The sequence below is a fragment of the Scatophagus argus genome, chromosome 11 (assembly GCF_020382885.2).
Source record: "Scatophagus argus isolate fScaArg1 chromosome 11, fScaArg1.pri, whole genome shotgun sequence".
Taxonomy (NCBI): Eukaryota; Metazoa; Chordata; class Actinopteri; family Scatophagidae; genus Scatophagus; species Scatophagus argus.
Genome location: NC_058503.1, coordinates 21,647,217 through 21,667,557, shown reverse-complemented (window position 1 = coordinate 21,667,557; position 20,341 = coordinate 21,647,217). Strand labels below are relative to the sequence as shown.

General features: G+C 43.0%; 1 protein-coding gene across 6 annotated transcripts in view; it reads left to right on the top strand.

Moving 5' to 3' along the window:
* Positions 1–20,341, top strand: part of LOC124066982 (inactive dipeptidyl peptidase 10-like) — a 148,675-nt gene that overhangs the window by 86,495 nt on the left and 41,839 nt on the right. For all 6 annotated transcript variants that reach the window (XM_046403934.1, XM_046403930.1, XM_046403931.1 and 3 more), the window contains 2 exons: positions 86–200; positions 1,753–1,848. In XM_046403934.1, coding sequence (XP_046259890.1) covers positions 86–200; positions 1,753–1,848 — 211 coding nt within the window. The remainder of the gene's footprint in view (positions 1–85; positions 201–1,752; positions 1,849–20,341) is intronic.

Genomic DNA, 20,341 nt, shown 5'->3' with positions numbered 1-20,341 from the left:
ACTATTTTACTGTATTTACGCTTATCCTTAGTCAGCAGTTTTAGATGAGATTCAATGAGATTCCTGTCTCTCTCTGTCTCTACAGGACCTGGGAGGGGTGAGTCCTCCTCAGAGGAACTGGAAAGGGATTGCCATCGCTCTGCTGGTCATCCTGGTGGTCTGCTCCCTCATCACCATGTCTGTGATCCTGCTCACACCAGGTAACACTCAGGCATGATTGTGCTCTGGCTCCATGATTTACTCTGGTTTCAAGGAGCCACGTTTTACATGTGTTTTACAGGCTCCCACGGCTCTTTGTGCTGCACCTTCCAAAACGTTGTCCCTTACCGACTGTACAATGTCATATCATGCGAAAATAACTTTGCATGACACTAAGGCATGAGAGCTGCACTTAGTGAGGTTTCCTGCATCAACAGCGGGTCAGGTGGCTGAGTGATGATGTGTGAAGGGGGTTGAGTGTGCAGACAGACACTCAGCTCTGCTCTTCCCCTCAGCTCTACAGAGTTCTTAAATTCTGTTCTTCTTCAGCTTGTTGTGCTGCTACCGGGTGACCAAAAACCGAGACTTTGATTTTGCATTTGACTGTGACAAGAGTCCATATTTCTAGAAACATTCCAGCTTGTTATCAGACCCAGTGCATCAGCAGATTGTCCACCTGAAGGTGTCGATGTGGTTTAGACCTCCTTCAAAATGTCTGACATATACTGAATATGTGATATCCAGCTAGAAGCCTGCTGATCACTTTATTTGGACAATGGATCAAAGTACGACATGGGTCGTAGTTGGTGAGGAGCCCACAGAAAGCTATCAAAAGATCTGTCTTTCACCTCGACCCTCATACCCCACTGTTATGTCACAGATACCCACCTGACTCAAAACTGGGTCCTGTGAGACCCCTCAGACAGCTAACCTGGGGTCTCCACGTCACACAATAGTTTGAACCAGTTCATGCTTCTTGAATACTGTTGTACACAGTATTTCCAAAACTAGGAAAGAAAATTCCCAATGTTAGTGAGATGTGAAATCTTTACGATCCACCGCTCATGCAGCAACACCTTCCCCTGGAGGATTCCACAGTTGGTTAGACTTTTATTGCCTCCATAAACAAACATGCTGTGTGGAGTCATCAAGGAAAGCCAACATGGCTGACATTCAAAATGACTTGGCCCTCCTGTTCTGCTCACAATCAGCAGCTGTCCTATTCAAGAAGAGCTTACAATTGGCACTTTTTTTAATGCTAAAGGCGTAACATTTTATAATTAAGAAGTGAAACATTTCCAGGGGCGACACTGCTACAGCTTGAGGATTTTCAAGCCCCGGTGGTGGTCATGTTAACAAACATGATGCCATTCTGAGAAATAAAAAAAATGCTGTTCATGTTCTTCATTCACGCAGATTCTTCTGTGTAGGTGCACCTGCCTGCACTGTGTTGTAAAAGCCTCATCTCGTATCATAATCTAATGTGTGCACACAGAAGGTAACGCATTCCTCTGATGCTGTCTGAGCCCAGTATCACGCGTTGTGATGGGTTCCTTTGTGTTTTGGATTTCAGGAAAACATGAAAATGCGAGTGGTGGAAATAAATCTCAAGGTCAGCTAATAGTGGAGTTTGATTTCTGCCTGTGTGTGTGCTGGAGAGCAAACTGGCTCGCTATAGACAGAAGTGATGTTTTATAAGTGGAGCGAATTTTGTGCTTATGTGGCGGCCATATTTGACTGAAAAATATCAAAATTCGTGGCTTGTTTTTGCAGCTGACAACCAAGCTGGAAGCGACACCAAACTGACTGTGGAGGATCTGTTCAAACCTGAGTTCAAGGTCCACGACCCGGAGGCTAAATGGATCAATGGTGAGTAGTCCACAGCATTGACTGTACCTGCTGGAATTCAGAGCTTCCCTGTCAGTTCCTTCATCTATGGGTGGAAATGAGCGCGGCACTGAAAAGCATGAAATACACTAAAGAATGCAGGGTGTAGTTTGATCGTTGGTCTTGAGGAGACATCCATTCTAATGAGGCTTTCTCGCGTCACACATAAACTGTCATGATGCTTTATTAAGCCTGCCTGTTCCACCGAATGACAAAATCAGCACAAATGTGACACAGTCATTATTATTGCTCTTGAATTATTCAATGACTTGAGTGACAGCTTGGTAAACTGCCTACATTACCTGTCGGCCACTCCGTGCTGCTGTACATATATTTATACAAAAGCACACAGTGAATCTTACTTGACATGAGTGACATTTCGATGAGTTCTGAGTGTGCTTTGCAAAAGCAAACAACAGCGCTGCTTTTGTTCAGCACTGAGGGGTGACATCTCTCTCTGCTGTCTCTCCTGCTTTGTAATTGAGGCTCACTAAAACAGCAAGCAGACAGTTCAGCTTTAAACAAGGCTGGCGTGTTTCACCCCGGCTTTACCTTCCATGTCGTTATGCAAATTCAGGCGTTTGGATTTATTTTCCCTCTCTTTATTTACATTGAATTGATTCCTTATTTGCCAGAAGGGGATCATATGTTAAGCCTGGAAAGCTTTAGCTGGAAATAAAGCACATCAAGTGAAGTGCAAGAGAATCTGATTATGGTTTGCTCAGGGGGAGGGAGAAGATAACGACACCTCCGAGGGAAAGGATGGACGGGATCGTGGCGTTCCCGCTCTGTCTGCCTCCTTTCCCGCAGATTAGCGTGTTTGTTTTGGCTTTCCTCTTCGCTGCCCATCAACTGCGTGACTTTCACTCCACGCCCGAGGGCAAGAGAAAGAGGCAAGGCCTTTTTGTCCATCAATATTTCATTCCCGGGTGACATTTTTCCACTATCTTCGCAACGCCATCTCATTCCCTGAGCTGACCTCAGGCCAGACGGAGAGAGCACCGATGTTGTGCGATGAGGCAGTCAGAAAAGTCAGCTTTATAGGGTGGTTTGTGGATGGATGGAGCAAAATAGACCCCAGACAAATGAGAGAAGATAACAGACAGACGGGCCAAAGGAAAGATTGATCACTAGGATTTGGAGCAAAAATGAGATTTTTTGTCCCTAAGTCAGAGGCTTTGGAGGTTTTGGTTCCAAAGTCTTTCATCTCTGTCTACATTAGAGATAAGCTGATGGGTGTATCATGTGATCTAATGATTAGTCAAGTGCAAATGGCGGCAGTAGCACAAGGATCATAACTTTATATTTTCATTTTGTTTTCTAACTTTTAAGGTGACACGAGTGTCAGTACCACGGAAGAAACTTCCAGATGTTGTAATTCTTTTTGTAATTTTCCTTTTCATTGTAGAAAACAATATGACTTAATTAGTTTGCGATTTCATTTTTTAAATAACTCAGTCACAGTAAAGCAAATAATATTTCTGCTGTTGTGTCTGAGAGTTTGGTTGATTTTTGTGAATGCAAGTCAAAAGTCACGGTGATCAGTTGGGAACACAAGTTAACGTGAACACACGGGAAGGCGGATGAACAGAACGCCAGTTTTAGGAACATTTCATGTGTCATTTTAGGAGTTTGGGATGTGCAGGAAAGGATGAATCAGGTGCCTTTCATCATATGACCTTCGTCGCCATAGACACGTTGTCGTGGTAACCTGTGGTTAATGTTGCTAAACGGTTGCTGTTTGTTTTGGTTTAGGCAAAAAAATTACCTGATTAGGAAAAGGAAAAGATTATAGTTTAGTTTATTTAAGTTGCTTCACATTTAGTTCTGGTTTCAGACCGGACACGGATGCTGGTCTCCTGGGTGAAAGTCCTGTGTTTGTGTGACCCATTTCTGGAATAGGAAGTGGAGATGGGTCGTCCATCTTTATATATAAATAGTTAGTATGAACAAAGGTGCCAGTAAATCCTTTTTTTCCGTCGTCCACACCAAATGAACCACAGTGCTGACGAGTGTATTCGTACCTTTGATTCATAGCTCAGTTAGACAAGTGTCAGTACAGTGTCACAGATTGGTGGGTTACGACAATCTGACTTTACAACTTGATGATTAGTCCAGTTTAGTGCATCATTGCCAATGAGATTTGCTGCTAAGAGCCCTGTGATTCATCGGGTTCACCTCCATCTCTCTGGTAATGGAGCCGCTTTTTCACAGGACATTGTTTCTTTGAAGTGCCTCACCTCTTAAACACGATGACGACGACTATAACCCCCAATTATCTGGTGAATTAGCATCCCCTGATTGGACCGTGAGCCATTAAATCAGTCACATCACTTAATGTTGCTATTAGATAATAGTATGGTTATTCTGCACTCTTTTTTCTTATGCCGTTTGACACAAATCTGCATATCCTGAAAAGCATCCATTTGCAGAATGTCACTGGTCTGAAGTGCCGTCTGACATTTCTGCTGCGTTACATGGAATTCATTGTCATTCTGATGCGGCTACGTTATTGATGAAGATCTGTACCGAGATTATAGGGAGACATCTGGTAAATGTCGGGCACGTGTGCGACAAATGACGTGCGTCGTCTTCTCCAGCTGTTGTGAGCTCATATCCGTGTGCGCGTGTTTTTCACACCAATGCGCGCGATTAAAAAAAAGTCACGTTCAGCTGCCGCCACATGACTCGGCGAGCGTCGCTCTCCGTCAGGACTGTCACAGGCTGGGCATCCTTAGCCTGTCAGTGACAATCTGGTGAGAGAGGGGCATCATATTGTGTTCGCATTGGACGAGCGAGGAGAAAATAACGCACCAGTTGGCTCACTAAAGCTCTTAAAGCCTGAAACTCTTCACTCAACAGACAGCCAGGGAAGTGGAGTCACATTATTTTTCTGTTTTTTCTTAGCACTCGAGACAAAATTTATTCCAACCACAGCATATCCGGTGAAACATGACCCTGTTCCTTCAGTAGTATCAGTGTTTAGTGTCAGTGAACATACAACACAGAGCGTGATATGTAAGAACGTGTGGAACACAGCGTTTCTTCTAATATTTCTACTGCTGAAGCCTAAAGGTGCATTCAAATTGAACATAAAGTGAATTTTAGAGGCAGCACGACTGCATATGGAGTCCAAGCAAAGATGAGTGGATACGAATTTCCCCGTGGCAGAGCAAATCAAAGCGACGACCAGCACTTTCTAGCTCGAGCGAGAAGAATTTGTGCTTCTCTCGAGGCTACATGACTCAACTACACAGAGGGAAGAGGAACAAAGGAGACAAACCTGAGGAAAACATGGAAAGATCCAGACTTTTTAGTGGGTTCTGAGACACACTCCAGTGGTCAAAGGGTTTGTGTATGGAAAGAGTCACGTCTCACTGATACCCAGGCTTATGGCTCTAAAGGGCTTTCAGTGGAGACAACCAACAAAAGAAGCCTGCAGGCATCAGGCTATAGGCCAGAGTTAATCAATCCCACTTTATAATTACGGCTTGAGGAATAAATATTCATATTTTTCACTTTTGGAGTGTTTGTTTTGCAGCTGGCATTTCATCAGAGCTCCAACCAACTTTTGTTGGTCTCTCTGAGTAACTTGAGACCTTTTCCACCTGACAGGAAGGAGGATGCAGGTCTTTATTTTCTGGATTGTGTCCACACGTGTCCTGCTTTCCAACATGATGGCGCTTGTTTTTCCGACCACATCTCATGCTAACAAAGATGTCTGTAATTTTCCGGCAGCACTTTAGCAGCACTTTCCTCTCGTTCTTTTCCTCATTTCAGTGCCCTCCCTCTCAGCTTTGTCTGCCGTCCATTTTCTCTCCATGAACTGACTCAACCTGTACGTGCCTTCGACCAATCGTGTGTGACGAGAGACAGAGAGAGGTGTGTGTGTGTGTGTGTGTGTGTAGCTGTGTGTTCTTTTCTCTTTGATTTATAATCACTGGTCCAATGGGGAACTTACAAAAGTGTTATTTGGAAATTTGCAGTGCAGGTAATGCTGACAATAGATTTTCAGTGAAGCAGGAGAATATCTGCAGCTTTTTGAACAAGGTAATTGATTTGTGTGTGTGTGTGTGTGTGTAAAAGAGAGAAATTGTTATCACAAACAGATTATTTTCATATTTCTTAAAATATGTCTGGACAGGATCCTTAAAGGTATTTTCTCCACATGTTTTCCAGCTCAATCGATTCCTTGTTTTGTTACACTAAATCAATTTCTCAGGTATTCTTAAGTTATGTTTAGTTTTATTTGTTATTTTAAAGGTTCTGGTTGGAGGATATGGAGGATCCATTGGCAGAAATTCAATATGATATTGATAATGTTTTCATTAGTGAGTCATCACCTGAAACCGTCAGCCATGTTGCACTGCCGTGTTTCTACAGTAGCCCGGAGTGGACAAACCAACCAGTGGCTCTAGAGAGGACCTTTGAGTTTTTTGATCCTCTTTTTCCTTAATCATACAGTATATGGTACATATAAATGCCTTTTGAGTACCAGGTTTAAGCAAACACGTTTTAAAAATCGAGGTCAGACTTTGTGCACATGTGAAGCTGCTGTGTACCTGCCAGCTCACACCTGTCATCACTCATATCACCATCACAATAAATGGTCAGTACTGCAGTAATCTCTGTAAATCCATTATCGAGCCTTTAGATGTCAATACTGTTTACCTCATACGAATTACCATTGGACTATACCCAATTAGCAGTCGGCTGCACGGCCCGTCAGCTCTCGCTGTTCACTGCAATCAAATTCATCTTTTTTATGACATGAGAAGCGGGCTTGTTTCTGACAGATTAATGAATCCCTGCTGGACTCTCTTTTTTCTGAGCAGCTCTCACAAATAAATGCACGTAATTACATGAGAATGAACCTTCGTGCTGCTGAAAAGCTCGACTACTTCATTTAAGTGCTAAAAGAAACAAAAAACAAAAGCAGCACATCAGCGTGAGAGCTTTAGTTTTCTGTAATAGATGGAGCAACTAACATGCTACTGTTGCACTTAATGACTCTTGAGAAAATGTGCCCTGTTTTGCTAACAACTCAACAGATATGTGTGCTTGAAGCTAATATTGACACACGTCGACCCTCCTGTGAAGATGTGTGACTGCTTCACGAGCTTTATTATTAAACACAAACTGAGTGGAAAATGACACTAAGAGGTGCAAGTGCAGTAAGTGGAGGTGAAAGTCTGCTTGAGAAAGTCACGTCTCCGGTCGAGCGTGTTGAGTCGTTGATGATGATAAATGTCTTCCTGCTGTGGCCTAATTACTGACATAAGCAAATTAATGCTGGTTCAACTACAGTGGAAAGTTTTCATCACATACAGCTAATACTTCACATCATGTCGCAACACGTCTGCTATTTGATCTTCTTCTGCACACGCTGACAAAAAAATAAATAAAACACAACACACCAGGGAGGAGGATGAGTATCTCCTTAAGTCCCTGCACTTGTAGAGCTTCCTGTCAGGCTGTGTGTGCAGCCCCAACTGGCTCTACCGGTCACAGGCTGCGTTCCAATACCCACACCACCATACCATTTAGTGTGCCAGGAGAACATGTAGTGTGTCACAATACATAGTACATCCAGAAAGGCCAGGATGTCGTCCGGCATCCGGTGATATTTTGCCTGCATGATTTCTGGCTATTCTTACCCACAATCCTCTGTACGGCAGGAGATACGACTGAGCCGCTGAGGGGACACAAACAGATGAGAGCTCGGCTATGTTCCAAATCACATACTTTGTCTTTTTACTTCAAATTTCAGCTACGGACTGCAGTGAATGTATGAGCCAGAAGGTCAAAGTTGTATGCAAAAACATTATGTGATCGTATGAAACTTTGTAAGGGCAGCTGTGCTGTAAACTGAAAGTAACAACAAAATGTATGTGAATTTGAACGCAGCAAAGGTAGCCTGCATGTGGCCTGACAAACAAAGTCTGTGCATTTTACAGCATAGATCAAACTGAAACGTAAGTGAGGCGGTGGGGCAAAATTAGGACACTAGCGACGCAGCACATAACGTCGAGATGATCTTTGCCACTAGTGTTCCCCTCAGGTGAGCCACTTACCTTGGCACTGACACGTGCCATTACTCTCGCTGTGGGGTTCTGTTTGGTGAATCATTGTTTGGCTTCCACACCTTTTTATTCTAAATCAAGCATTTGGCATGTGGTGTGAAGCTCTTGGCTGCACTGGCAGTAAGCGGGCTGTGGCCCAAGCTGCAGTTTGGTAGGCTGTGGACACACTGACACACTTGAGCATAATTCACGGGTGTGTGTACTTAATATGGCGTGCGCCTTTTCTTAATAAGAGCAAAGCATACAGTAATTGCATGTCAGTGCCAGATCATGGCCTGATTTCAAATGGATGTTTGTGTGCCAGCAGACTTGTTTCTCCTTCGCTAGATTAATAATCACCTCACTGGTTCATTTCAGTAGGTCTTCTCGCGTTGAGCTGTCCCCCCACCTTGATTTTCTTTCATTTTCTTAATTAGCTACATGATCACGCCAATTAATCTCGATTCCCCTGCCGCTCAGCGTGGTCGCAGAAACAAATAAAAGATCAGCCTTGCTGCTGTCAGCTGCCAGTGATCTGCACAGTGGTTTGAAGCATATGGGTCGGCAGCAGGAAAACGTAAACGTAAAAAAGTAAACTGCATTCTTTTTAGGCTGCTTTTCCACTTGCATGCCTCTGCAGCATCATTCTCAGGGGTTAATTAGGAATTGCATGCTCTGTGCCTCCCATTAATTAACATTAGAGACTTCCCAAGCTGTGCTGGGGAAGGCTGCAGGGAAGCCTGCGTGCATGCAAATGTGTGTGTGTGTGTTGGTCTCTGCTGACATACATGCAACACATACACACGGCTGTTGGAGCGTGAAGGTTGTTAATGGCTGCTTGCTACTGCTTGGCAGCTCCTGAGCCGAAAGCAGCCGCTCAGACAAATCAATGCACACATGTAAACCCTCCGTCTGTTCGTCTTCTCACAGACTAAATACTCAAGTTGGGAAAGCTTCCTCATTTGTTGAGCCCTCTGTTAAGCTTTATGTATCTCCCACTCTTCTCCATCTTCCATTAAGCTCCTGTTAGCACATCCTATTTTTGCTGCTCCTGGCATTTCCATTATCAGTGCCCTGAGCAGTGAGGACACTGATTAAAAGGGAGAGATTGAATTCACCACTGTTCTCCCTGTGCCCTTGCTCATCGTGTGCAGTGCTGAAGTCAGACATGGACACAGCCATTAGCGCATCAGAAGTCTGGTGATTCAGCACTGCTATCAAAACTACCATTTCTCAATAACATTTTCCATTCTCTCGGATGCATCCTGGTTGCTTTTTTGTCATTTGCATAATAACTCAACACAAAAGAAGTGGCAAAATAGCTACCAAAATAGAAAATCGTGATGATGCCCAGCTAAAAGAATAAAGAAAAAAAAACCCCATGGCTGTCAGTAAACCATCGTGTCATAATCCATGATGTTTAGCCTGGAAAAGACAGGGCAGGGAGTATGAAACACTGCAGCAGTAAAGTGGAGAGATTGAATGTCTGTCTCTTCTTGCCTACTCTGTGAGAGACAACGTATAGGACAGCTGAGAAAATTGCTCTTGTCCACTGATTTCCCACTGACACAAGCATCAGTGTCAATCCACTGCATGAGAGGAACGTTCCAGATCTCTTTTTAAATAATTCTCTGTATTCTGTCGACCTCTGATGACAAAGTGCAGCATAGACACGCTTCATATGACAGCTGCTTTGGGTCTAACTCCATTACAGCGTCGTGTGAATGTTCAAAACTGGTGCACTTCTGCAGCGCTGCTGAATGCACTCAATCCATATAATAAGTATAAGTATAAGTAGTAAGTGACATTTAAGAGCTGAAGAATAATCTACGGGTCAACACACATCAACACTGGGTTGGAGCTTGGAGAATTGATTATATATTAAATTATATATTATATTCGTATTTGATATACACTTTGAACTTCACACCTCACCACAAGGGTGATGGAGGTGTGGGTGTGATATAAAACTATTTGACTATTTTTAAACATATATTTGTATTCTGGGCCTGTAAGCCCCCACAGGTGTTTTCACTTGTGGCTTGTTAGACCTCAGCTCAGGTCTGAGCTATGCTAGGAATTACACAAGGTCGCTACGTTGCATGTTAAGTCCTGACAACATGATTAAAATCATTTGTGTGGGTGTGTGGTTGGTGTGCAGGGCCTTGAGCATTAAATTAGCATGAAAACACAGAAGTTTATCATATTAATAATGAGATTAAGTCTCGACAAAATCAGACTTTGATACAATTTAATACAGCACAGAAATGAACTGGTCAAGCCAAGCCCAGAGTGTGTTTTGTGCATATAAAGTCTTTATGGAAATTGCTGTTAATTTCACCCTGATAGATACAGATTAGCGCTGTGGTAATCATACAGGGTCTGACTCAAAGGCTTTTGTTGAAGGCCATTTGGTGTGGTCCTAACCAAGGAGGGTATTGATTGGCTCGGCTCTTCTCCTGGGGCGGGAGGACAGTGATGTATTGGAAGAAGGTGAGGAGCTGACAGGTGTCAGCAGCAGGCCTGCAGAGGGTTAAAACCACCAGTCACAGCCCATTCACACCAGGAGGGCTCAGCTTTGTGGCTGCGGCTGCAAGAGGAAAAAACGTTCAGGAAGGAAACATCTCGAAGACGCTCGGCTTGTTTTGATTAAATATTTATGGAAACAACACTCCTTTGTGTCAAAACCATAAAAATCCTAAAATAAGTTTTTTTTTAAAAAATTAAATGATAGAACTTAACAAACCTTGGAAAAGCAGTTTTTTTATAGCTTTGTGCTTCCTGGTTTCCTGCCTCTGAGGTTAGTTTAGGCTCCCAGAAAGCTTTTCATAGCATTTTGTTTGAGGGTGGAGAAAAGCACTGGGTTTATTTTCCCTTTATTCAGATTTCCAACCAGAAAGCAAAAGGAGGCTTTAAAATTGCAGGTGCATCACAAATTAAAGTGAAACAGTTTGCATCCAAATGCCAAATGATTTGGAAGGGAATAAATTACACTGAATAAAACTTTCCCAGAAACCCACTTTGCATTCCCAGCCACACGACACATTTAAAAATAATATGACTGTGACCTGTAAAGGATGACGATCTGTGCGCCTCAGTAATGAAATAGTTGTTGGCTAATACAGTAATTATTTCACACCAAGTTTGGTGACGTGATCAGATGGCTCTCAGACAGGCTCGGCTGTGTTGCACTCTGAAATTAGAAAGACCCTTTGGTTTTCTGAGACAAGCAATGACAGAAGTGTGAATGTAGATTTTATTTCAACATTTTGTTTACAGTTGCTTAGAAGAGACCACAAACCACAGTGGGCAGCGTTTGGGACTTTCAGGTGCTCTCTGACGGGACCACACCTGTGCTCTCGTCCTCTTCCTCGCCGTTGATATGAGTCCACACTCACTCGGTGTCACTCATGTCAAAACAAAACCGGATGAACCCAGATTAAGGTTTCATATTCAGTTTAACTTATTTTCCAGCTCCGGCAGTTTGAAAGTCTGAAAGTCATGCAGTCTTTATTCATGCGATTTAAACGAAGCCTAAAAGATAATTAATGTTCCGAGAAAATGCCACTGAACGGGACATACTGGCACTTAGACAGGCTTCACGGGGAAGCAGTTCTGTGTGGTTTCTGTGTGGTTCTTGTGAAGGTCTTTACCCACAAAGCTCGGTGATGCTGCCCCTGTGGGTCGTGGAGGCCAGTGCATTATGGAGTGACATTCATATCCCATCTATAACCTGCAGAACCCTGCCACAGGGCTGTGACATTTCACTTCATTAAGTCCAAAGGACATTTGATGTTCCGTCTCAGATACAGGGCGAGTGTGAAAGGACGGCAGTTGACGATGAATTAAACATGGCGGGTTTAAATATAGACTTCTTGGGACAAAGGAGGCAGTATAGCATCTCAATCCACAACCTTCTCACATCCTCTGACACCGTCATCCCGACTGACATGGCGACTCAGTCTAAGTGTGGCATCTGGTGATATTCTGCATGTTCTCACTACCAACAAACCTGATTAAAACCAATGCTGAACTGATCAGCGAATATGTTTGACATGTTCCTTTCTTTCTAGAAACACGTACACTGAAGGAGAAGGAGTCGTGTTTCTCTCTACCTGGCGAACGTAAGCCCAGTGCTGACTTTTGTTTCGGTTCTGGTTTGGTCTCTTTAGCTCTGCAGCTCCTCCGCCGAGTTCTCCAAATAAAAACCAACTTGTTTGCCTGCCTTTTGGTGCTGGAGGGTTTATTACTACTCATCTTGGGACTTTAAATGGCCTGTAACAGACTTCTAATCAGGTTGCTTTTAATTAGAAGAAGAAGAAGAATCAGCTTTATTGACAGTATATATATTTTACATACACACTTTTAATTAATTACACTACTGCACAGACTCTGGCTCCAAATGACGTCACCAGCACAAAATGGCAGCTCTTGTATTTGGTTATATTTTGGCTTCATTTTCTCTACAGGAAAGAATCCAGATCTGTCTGAACCCTTTCACATTACACACAGTCATCTGAAGGGGGGTGCAGCTTTTTTCAAATTAGTCTTCAAAGAGGTACAAAGTAGAAGTACAAAACTATATATATTCATTCTGTGGCACATTTTAAAAACCTGCCTTCATTTATTTTTAATTTTTTTTTTGCATGGCCTCATCATGTTTATCTTTTAGCAGTAGTACTTGGGTGTTCAATCTTCCAGTGCAACTACATGGTTAACCGACGTGTTGGACTGGAAAACAACAAAGGCTTAATATCAGTAATGAAGGAATGAAGACTCCTTCCCTTCTGTCATTTTAAACATCTTTGTTTTTAATGAGTGCACGATTAACACATCCAGTAATGTGCACCGTGTCAGCGACACTTGCTTTGCGATGCAAATGAGACGTAGATCATATCGGGTCAGTCAATGAAGAGAAATTAATAAGAGGAGCCAATAAGCTGCATTAACTCAGATCCATCTTCCAGGAAGCTTTAAGACACACTCCCCCTGAATATGGCAGACCCGCGTTAGAGACAGCAGCCCTCTGACGCTTTATTTACTGCACGGCACGTCTTAGAAACCACTCAGGACCACTCAGCAAACAAAAGGTAGCGCTCGCTACAAGATACAGAGGATACCAATTAAAGAGGGTCTGTGAAGCATGCCTGTGCCACCTGTCCATCTCCAGAAAGTGGATGTTGCCTTCCCTGGGGACAATTCAAGTAAAATAAATAAATAAATCAATAATAAAAATCATCCATCCAGTCATCCAGTTCACATGCCCTGCTTTTCCAAGTGCTTTTCCCGAAAGCGCGAATTAACTGCAACGCCGTGTGCATGAGATTTGTGATGCTACACATGTTGAGCTTTTCTTACTCGTAGCACAGCTCAGTGAGAATTATTTTGGTCTTAAGAAGGATGAGGGCATATACTGATAATGAAACAAACACCCCATGTTGACAGCATACTTAAGACAGCTGGGTCTGAATTAATTTAATCTGAGTCTGAATTTTGGAGCACACATGAGGTACTGTGAAAAAATGTCTGACTGTGCTGTGCTGTTCATTCCACAGCCTGAAATTATTTGTTTGTTTTTGCAGATTTTAAGCGTAGAATTCGTCCAAAATGTTTTCTGAAACGTATTTGGAGGAAAATGTCAAGTGTTAAAAATTCTTGCTGGAATCCACCTAAAACTGATTTGTTTCTCTGAGTTCCTATGAGGTTGAAAAGCATAAAGGCAAACCTCCCAGCATGCACCGGGGCCGTAGACTCACAGACATAAATCTCATTTTATGTGTGTGCATTTCCTGCATTGCTACTGCTATAATTGTGTTTTACATTGTGTTCTACAACCTTCCCATGATTGGCCATCAGTCTAAGGCCTCATTGGCTTTGTTATTTCAAGATGAGATTTAAGACATTTCATTTACGCTTTGCCACATAAGTCCGCCTGCAGTCGTTCTACAAATTTGATTACGTCGTCTCAGTCTTCCTGGGCTACATGCAAATCAGGGTTGGCATTCCTCCATTGCAGTGGCTGGCTGCAGGGCGCTCTCTCACCCATACAGTTCATTCAGTGGTTAAACTGATCAGGGATCAGACTAATGCTACAGCAGCTCAATGCGCCTCGTATTTCACTGAGTTGTTTTTCCTGACGCTGTTGTCACAGGGGACGGACAGGCCAGGCCCTGTAGGCGACTATTTAAACAGATCTGTTACTGATGGGAAGGAATAGAGCTCACGTCAGCCGTTTGTAGAGACGGACGCGTTTACGTCATCAGGCTGGAATGCATTGGAAGGGATTTGAGCACAGTTGCTTTCACTGTACACATGGTGTTACTGTATTTTGTCAGTGCCAGTAAGGTGACCTAGTGATGAAAGACCTTGAGATAATGGAAATGTTCCTGTTAGAGCCACAGGGGAAGTGCAGGTTACAGGCAGAACTGCTGACTGCACGGAACAATGCAGCATCCAGGTGCAGGCTGGGAGGCTGGAGAGGCGCCTTTGAAGAGCTCTCTGCTGCTTCCCTCAGGTGGAAAAGCTCCGAGGGAAGCACTGAGACTGATTCAGTGACTTTATTCTAAAGAGAAGCTTCTGTGATGTCCCCTGCTTTTGCTGCTGTTTTAGGTGAGAGTGACGACGAGCTAAAGGAGAAATGAGGATGGTGACGAAAAACAGCAGTTCAGATATTCTGGTTGGAGGTTCTCTCTCTGTGTTACACGCTGATGACTAATAATTGTCATGTTTTATAAGCCTATCAAGCCGGGTCAATAGTGCGTTCGTGGCTAAATGGAAAACAGTTCCCACTGAATCTCATCCTCAGCCTGCAGCGTTGTTCGAGTCAGAAACTTGATGGGGTTGGAGTAGGTGTTCAGCTCCCAGACGAGGAGGCTCTTGGACCCAGCAGTCCGCCTTCGTGCTGCCACAAATTATCTGATGAAAATGAAGCATATCATCATTACCGTGCTGCTGTGGGTGGAAGAATTAAAACGAGCGGAGTTGAAATGAGCGTATTAGCTGTGATGGACAGGGCTAATGCGCGCCTGCCTGCAGACCAACGCAGAGCAGGAGTGTTGTGCTAATTCCCGTTTGTTATTAACATTTCACATGCACTGTAGGTGTCACTGAAGCAGCACTGAACTGTGTTCATACTGGAAGATTCAAGCCCAAAGGCACACGGCCCTTAGACGGTGTACACAACCCCAACAAGTCAATTAGAGCGATTCAGAATGGCTTGTTAAATAATGCTCTGTAATTAATTAAATCTCTTTATTGATGATGTCTGAAAGGTTTGTGTTGCAGTGGAGGTGTTGCGCTAATTTATCTCTTAATCTTCTAATCTGATGAGAGAGCGTTACTCGTTTATTTCTCTGGTGGAAAAAATATCGAGTCACAGGCAGGAGGATTGCAGGGGTGTGCTCTAATTTAAGGCCCTTGTCTGCTCTTATTTTGTGAATCACAGTACACTCAGTAGACTCGGAGCAGCTGCAGACGGTTTATTGGACACAGCTTGTGCTGACACTTTAAGTGATCCGAGCTCTTAGAGAAATGATAGGTGTAGAAATACAGAGTGATGGCATTGAACTTTCATTGTACTGTAATGTAGCACTGCACACTTTATGGAGGGATCAATCATAAAATCAATGTTTAGTGGCCTATTTGTAAATTTAATCTCTGAATTTAATATTGTCAATAAATTGAAGAGCAGGGGGATGAGAGGGAGAATCTTCCTTTGTCTCAGCCGGAGGTCCAAAGTACGAAGGAGCCAAGAGCTAAAGTCCTGAGCTGCAGGGACAATCGCACGTTCCTGTTGTTCGACTCACGGGTTCCACACACAACAGGATGAAGGCAACAAAGTCATGTGATGTATGTGATGTAATTAACTGTTTTCAGTGTGAGCGTGCCGAGAGACGACATTCAAAGGTGGAACATGAGTTGATCTGCTGCAGTCCAGCAGCTGTTCTGGAGCTTTTGATTGTGTCACAGCATCTTCCTCAGCAGGTGGACTTTGTCCACTGGTCATGGAATTGTATGTGTTCAACTCTCCAGTCCTGTGAGCACTTTATGGACGTTCACATTGGATTAATACTGACATAAAAAAGTAAAGTAACTACGTACATTTAATGAAATACACTTTAAATTTACCCAAGTATTGTTTTTGTATTATTCTAATACTACAATACACAGAGAGGAACATATTGTACATTGTACTCCTCAACATTTATTTGATAACTTTACAGTCTATATAACTTTAGATTACTTTGCAGATTCAGACTACTAATACAAAATGGAACAAATAAATTATGATGCATTTAGGTTAAGATAGAGTAACACAATACTTTTTTGATTCCTAGAGGCAAACTTAAATTCTAGCAGCGTGTTATCCAATAAGCTTTAGTCCAAAGTGAACTGTTCCACTTTATGAGTACTTTTACTTTTGGTACTTGAAGCCTATTTTGAATGCATGACTTTCATTTGTGACAGAGTATTTCTACTGTGTGGTACTGCTATTTGTCTGATCTGAGTACCTCTTCCACCACTGTTGACCCTGGAAACAACAGTTTCATCAGTCAGCGGCTGAACTTGAGCTTTCAATCCAAAGATAGCTGCGGAGCGGACCTCGTGGCAGGATTGTTTTTCCAACTCTTGCTTCCGAAGTCAAGATCGAACTTTTAATCCTGAGATCTGCTGGGTGCTTTAAAGTCACTTGTTTCTTTTTTTAGTGTGAAACTGCGGATAATCTAATAGCAAATGAAACATTTGCTTTTCTTGTTTCCTCGCTTCCTGCGGCACTTGATTTTTCAACCTCACCCTGATTGTCTACAGCAGGGTCAGACTTTTTGAGCTCTGAAACTACGCCACGAGAACTGAATTTAGCTAAAATGCTTACCACATTACACATTATACCTCCTCACTGTCTGCAACATGTAAAGTAAAAAAATTAAGTATAACTTAAAGAAGGTCATGAAGGTTGAGACGCCAGCGACTAACTGGAGCTGAGACTAATTTGAAGAGTGTGCAGAAGACAGACACATCAGTGTTTTGTACAAACTAATGTCTGCAGAAATATTCAGAAGAAGAGCCACAGTCGACTAGAGCCCCGTTTGGATGTGCTCACAGCCCCAGTCCTTCTCAAATGGGAACGTGTTTACCACGCTGACACTCATTAACAGCTATTGCTCTGAGTGCTGGTTGTATTTATGTTGTTTTCATGCAGCTCTAATTGAGCACTTGTGTCATTAATCTTCTTTTGGGTTAAAGTCTTTCCCTCACAGGTTTATTTATTTCGCCCGTTGTAGGAAAAATCTTCCGCATCCTGAGCTAAACTCCTACCAAGTGATGTGATGAGCCTTTATTAGCAAACAGAATAAATTTGTGGCTTTGCTAAATGCTGTGATGACAGAACACCATCTTTACGATGTTTGTTTAACTGAAGTGCGAACAAATACTGATGGTCCATCATGTGCATGGCTCAGCACGTACCCAGCAGAAGGCTGTTCATATATTTATCCATGTACCTGTGCTGCAATTGCTGATAAAAGCAATTCTGCTTTGGGCTCATCAACAAGAGTCTAACCAGTGAACCACAGATGCCATTTTCAATTAAACACGAGCACGAGCAGAGGCTGGCTCTGAATCCGTACAGTCCAGCACATGCTATTTACTGAGAGGATCTGCAGAACCAAGCACTCGTGTTCTGACTTTAAGAAGTTGGCTTTGAGCTTGACCAGCTGTGACATTTGGTGGAACCTTAGGGACTGCAGGCACAGCATTGAAGCATTACGCAACCTTGGCTAAATAATTCAGTGTGTGTTATGCATATTACATTGTACCCATAGTTCCCACTTGGCCCACAGACTCTGCACTCCATTGGCTGTGCATCCTCCTCTGCCAGAGGAAGGGTTTTCAGTCAGGCTAAAATTTGCTTCACGCTTTTTCTAACTCACCACCTCTCTGTACTTAAAACAGACTGCAGTCAGTGTAGCTGGAGCTGTGTGGCACACAGCATGTAACACAGGAAATATTGATGATGAGTTGTAATTTTTAGGTTCTAATCAGACAAAGCTGTCCATCTCACGTGAGACTGAGCTAAGAGTAAAATTAAGATGTTCCCAGGCAAGTCTCCATGGTTTGAAACGTGGCAGACCCTCCATGGATACTCAGACAGAGTGGAACCGGGTGGGGAGAAGGTGTAGGTGGTAGTTTGAGAAAGTCCCTAAGAAATTTGACATAAATACTGTTTGATATATGTGGCCAAATGTATGGTGACATCCAAACAGTCTACGGATATGTGATTATTGATCATCTGCATGCACATGAGCTTTAATGTGCAGCTTTAACAGCTTCCTCTTTTTAGGAGGACTTTCCAGTAGATTTTTACCTGTAGGGATTTACTGTGCAGTCCAGTATCCAGTCCAGTATCTGTTGCAAGGTCTGGGTGGATGTTTTGGCTGTGGGTCATACATTTAATTGGAGCTTGTCTTTCCCAATCCTCAAACTGTGTTAATTGCCTTAAGTTCCTTGTAATGACAGTGATCTTTAATCAAGTTTCTCCAGACCATAGTTCCACTGTGAAAACCGAGACAAAACAATCAATGAATGAAAGGCTTTTGCAGAACCGCCCAATAACAGTGTTCTTGTCTGGTAATAAGGATGGTTCCAGCATCAAGGGCACTGATGGTCAGGGTTGAGGTCTGGCTCACAGCCGGTGTTCCGGTTCATCCCACAGGTGATGAATCTAGTTCAGAGGTCAGACCTGGCTTTGTGCACTGGGAAACAGGAAAAGGGTCTTTTTCTAACTGTTGTCAGAAAGTCTGAACTATTACTTCCCTTATTTAGCACTGAGGGAATCAGGAAAACAGCCCCAAGCCAAAAACACCCAAAAGAAAGTACATCTCATATCAACTGCACCATTATCATTTCCACAAGTGATCAAAAATAGGCATTCCATTAAGAAATGTGACACATTATTACTGGCTGCTATAGTTAGCAGCGAATGCTGTTTTTTTTCTCATTGCAGTCTTTCAGCAGTGGGCAGAATTACTCTCTTATTTCCTGGCTGTTATGTGGGCAGCAGACTCTGGAGCTGGGCCATAAAAACCCAAATAAATCTGCTATTTTCAAAGCAAAATTACAATGTGTCTCGTGGCTCACTAACTACAAACATTGGAAGGGAGATATCGTCAACCAGGCATCATCTATTTCTTCAACGATCCCTCTGTATGGTTTTTACCAGCTGTATGGGAATAAATAATCACCAAAGACTAATAGTATTTGGAGTTCACAGTCAGGGTTAAATGGTGAACACATATTTTTCTCTCCTTATGAAATTCTTGTGATGTACTGGGAGCTTCTGTATCAGTAGCCATCGTGCTGTTGAGTTTCTGTCTTGTGAATATGACAGGTTCGCTGACGTTTCTCCCTCAGGCAGGATATATTAAGATATTGTCATTATAACTACACTATGTCAGCTTGTCAGTCACTGTGTAGTGATCTGTGCTGGTGGCAACATCTTCTATAAAGCAGCTGAACTGTTCCTGCAGCTAACTGCTGCTTCATTTAAGACAGAAAGTGAAGGGGATTTTCACCTCACCTCTTAACCAGATTTGGTCATTTGCCCCAGTGTATCAACTGTACATTGGATATCTAACCAGCTAGCTATGTGCTCAGCTCAGTCTCTGACTGAACTCAGCAGGTCATAAGCAACAAGCCCCCTCCATACTCACTTGCTGTTGTGAAAACCAAATCGTGGGTGAGTCATCTTTTTTGGGCGACTTTATAAACCATCCTGTTGGCAAAGAAAGTCTAAGAAGCAGACACAGGAAGAGAAAAACAGAAAAAGGAGGGGCGGCACAAGATTGTGTGTGTGCACTAAGAGGCCAGAGGTGTAATTGTGTTTGAGTGTGGCATATGAGAGGCAGTCAGGACAGATACAACGCTCGCAGAGATATTAGATAAGAGAATATTAGAACCTACAGGAGGTGTTGTTGCACTGAATACAGGACAGAGAGCTGCAGGAAGACCCTGACACAGCTGTCAAGGTGAGGCCAGTAAACTGGCAGAGCTGATGATGAAGAGACGTTTGTCTTAGCTGTGTATTTTATTTCGGTTCATGTCGGCATCATTTTGCACGATTTTCCTTTTAGAGGACTGTAGGCTGCCTGACTTTCATGGCAAGTCTGGACCACTTGTTAATTTTGTTTGTACCAAGAAGAAAACTGGTGAATGAGGCCCAGTGTGTCCTCCAACCTGAAGTGGTGTCGCTTGTTAAGTGATTGTGCATCTCTCACACAAGGACACCACCTTCCCTTTCACGGCTCACTGTTCTCTCCAACACAGGGCTGTCAGAGCGTTAATAGCAGTGGCTTTAAAGAGGAGAGATGATCTCATTGGTCCTGACTCGTACCTCTCTGATCGTGTTATTAATGTGT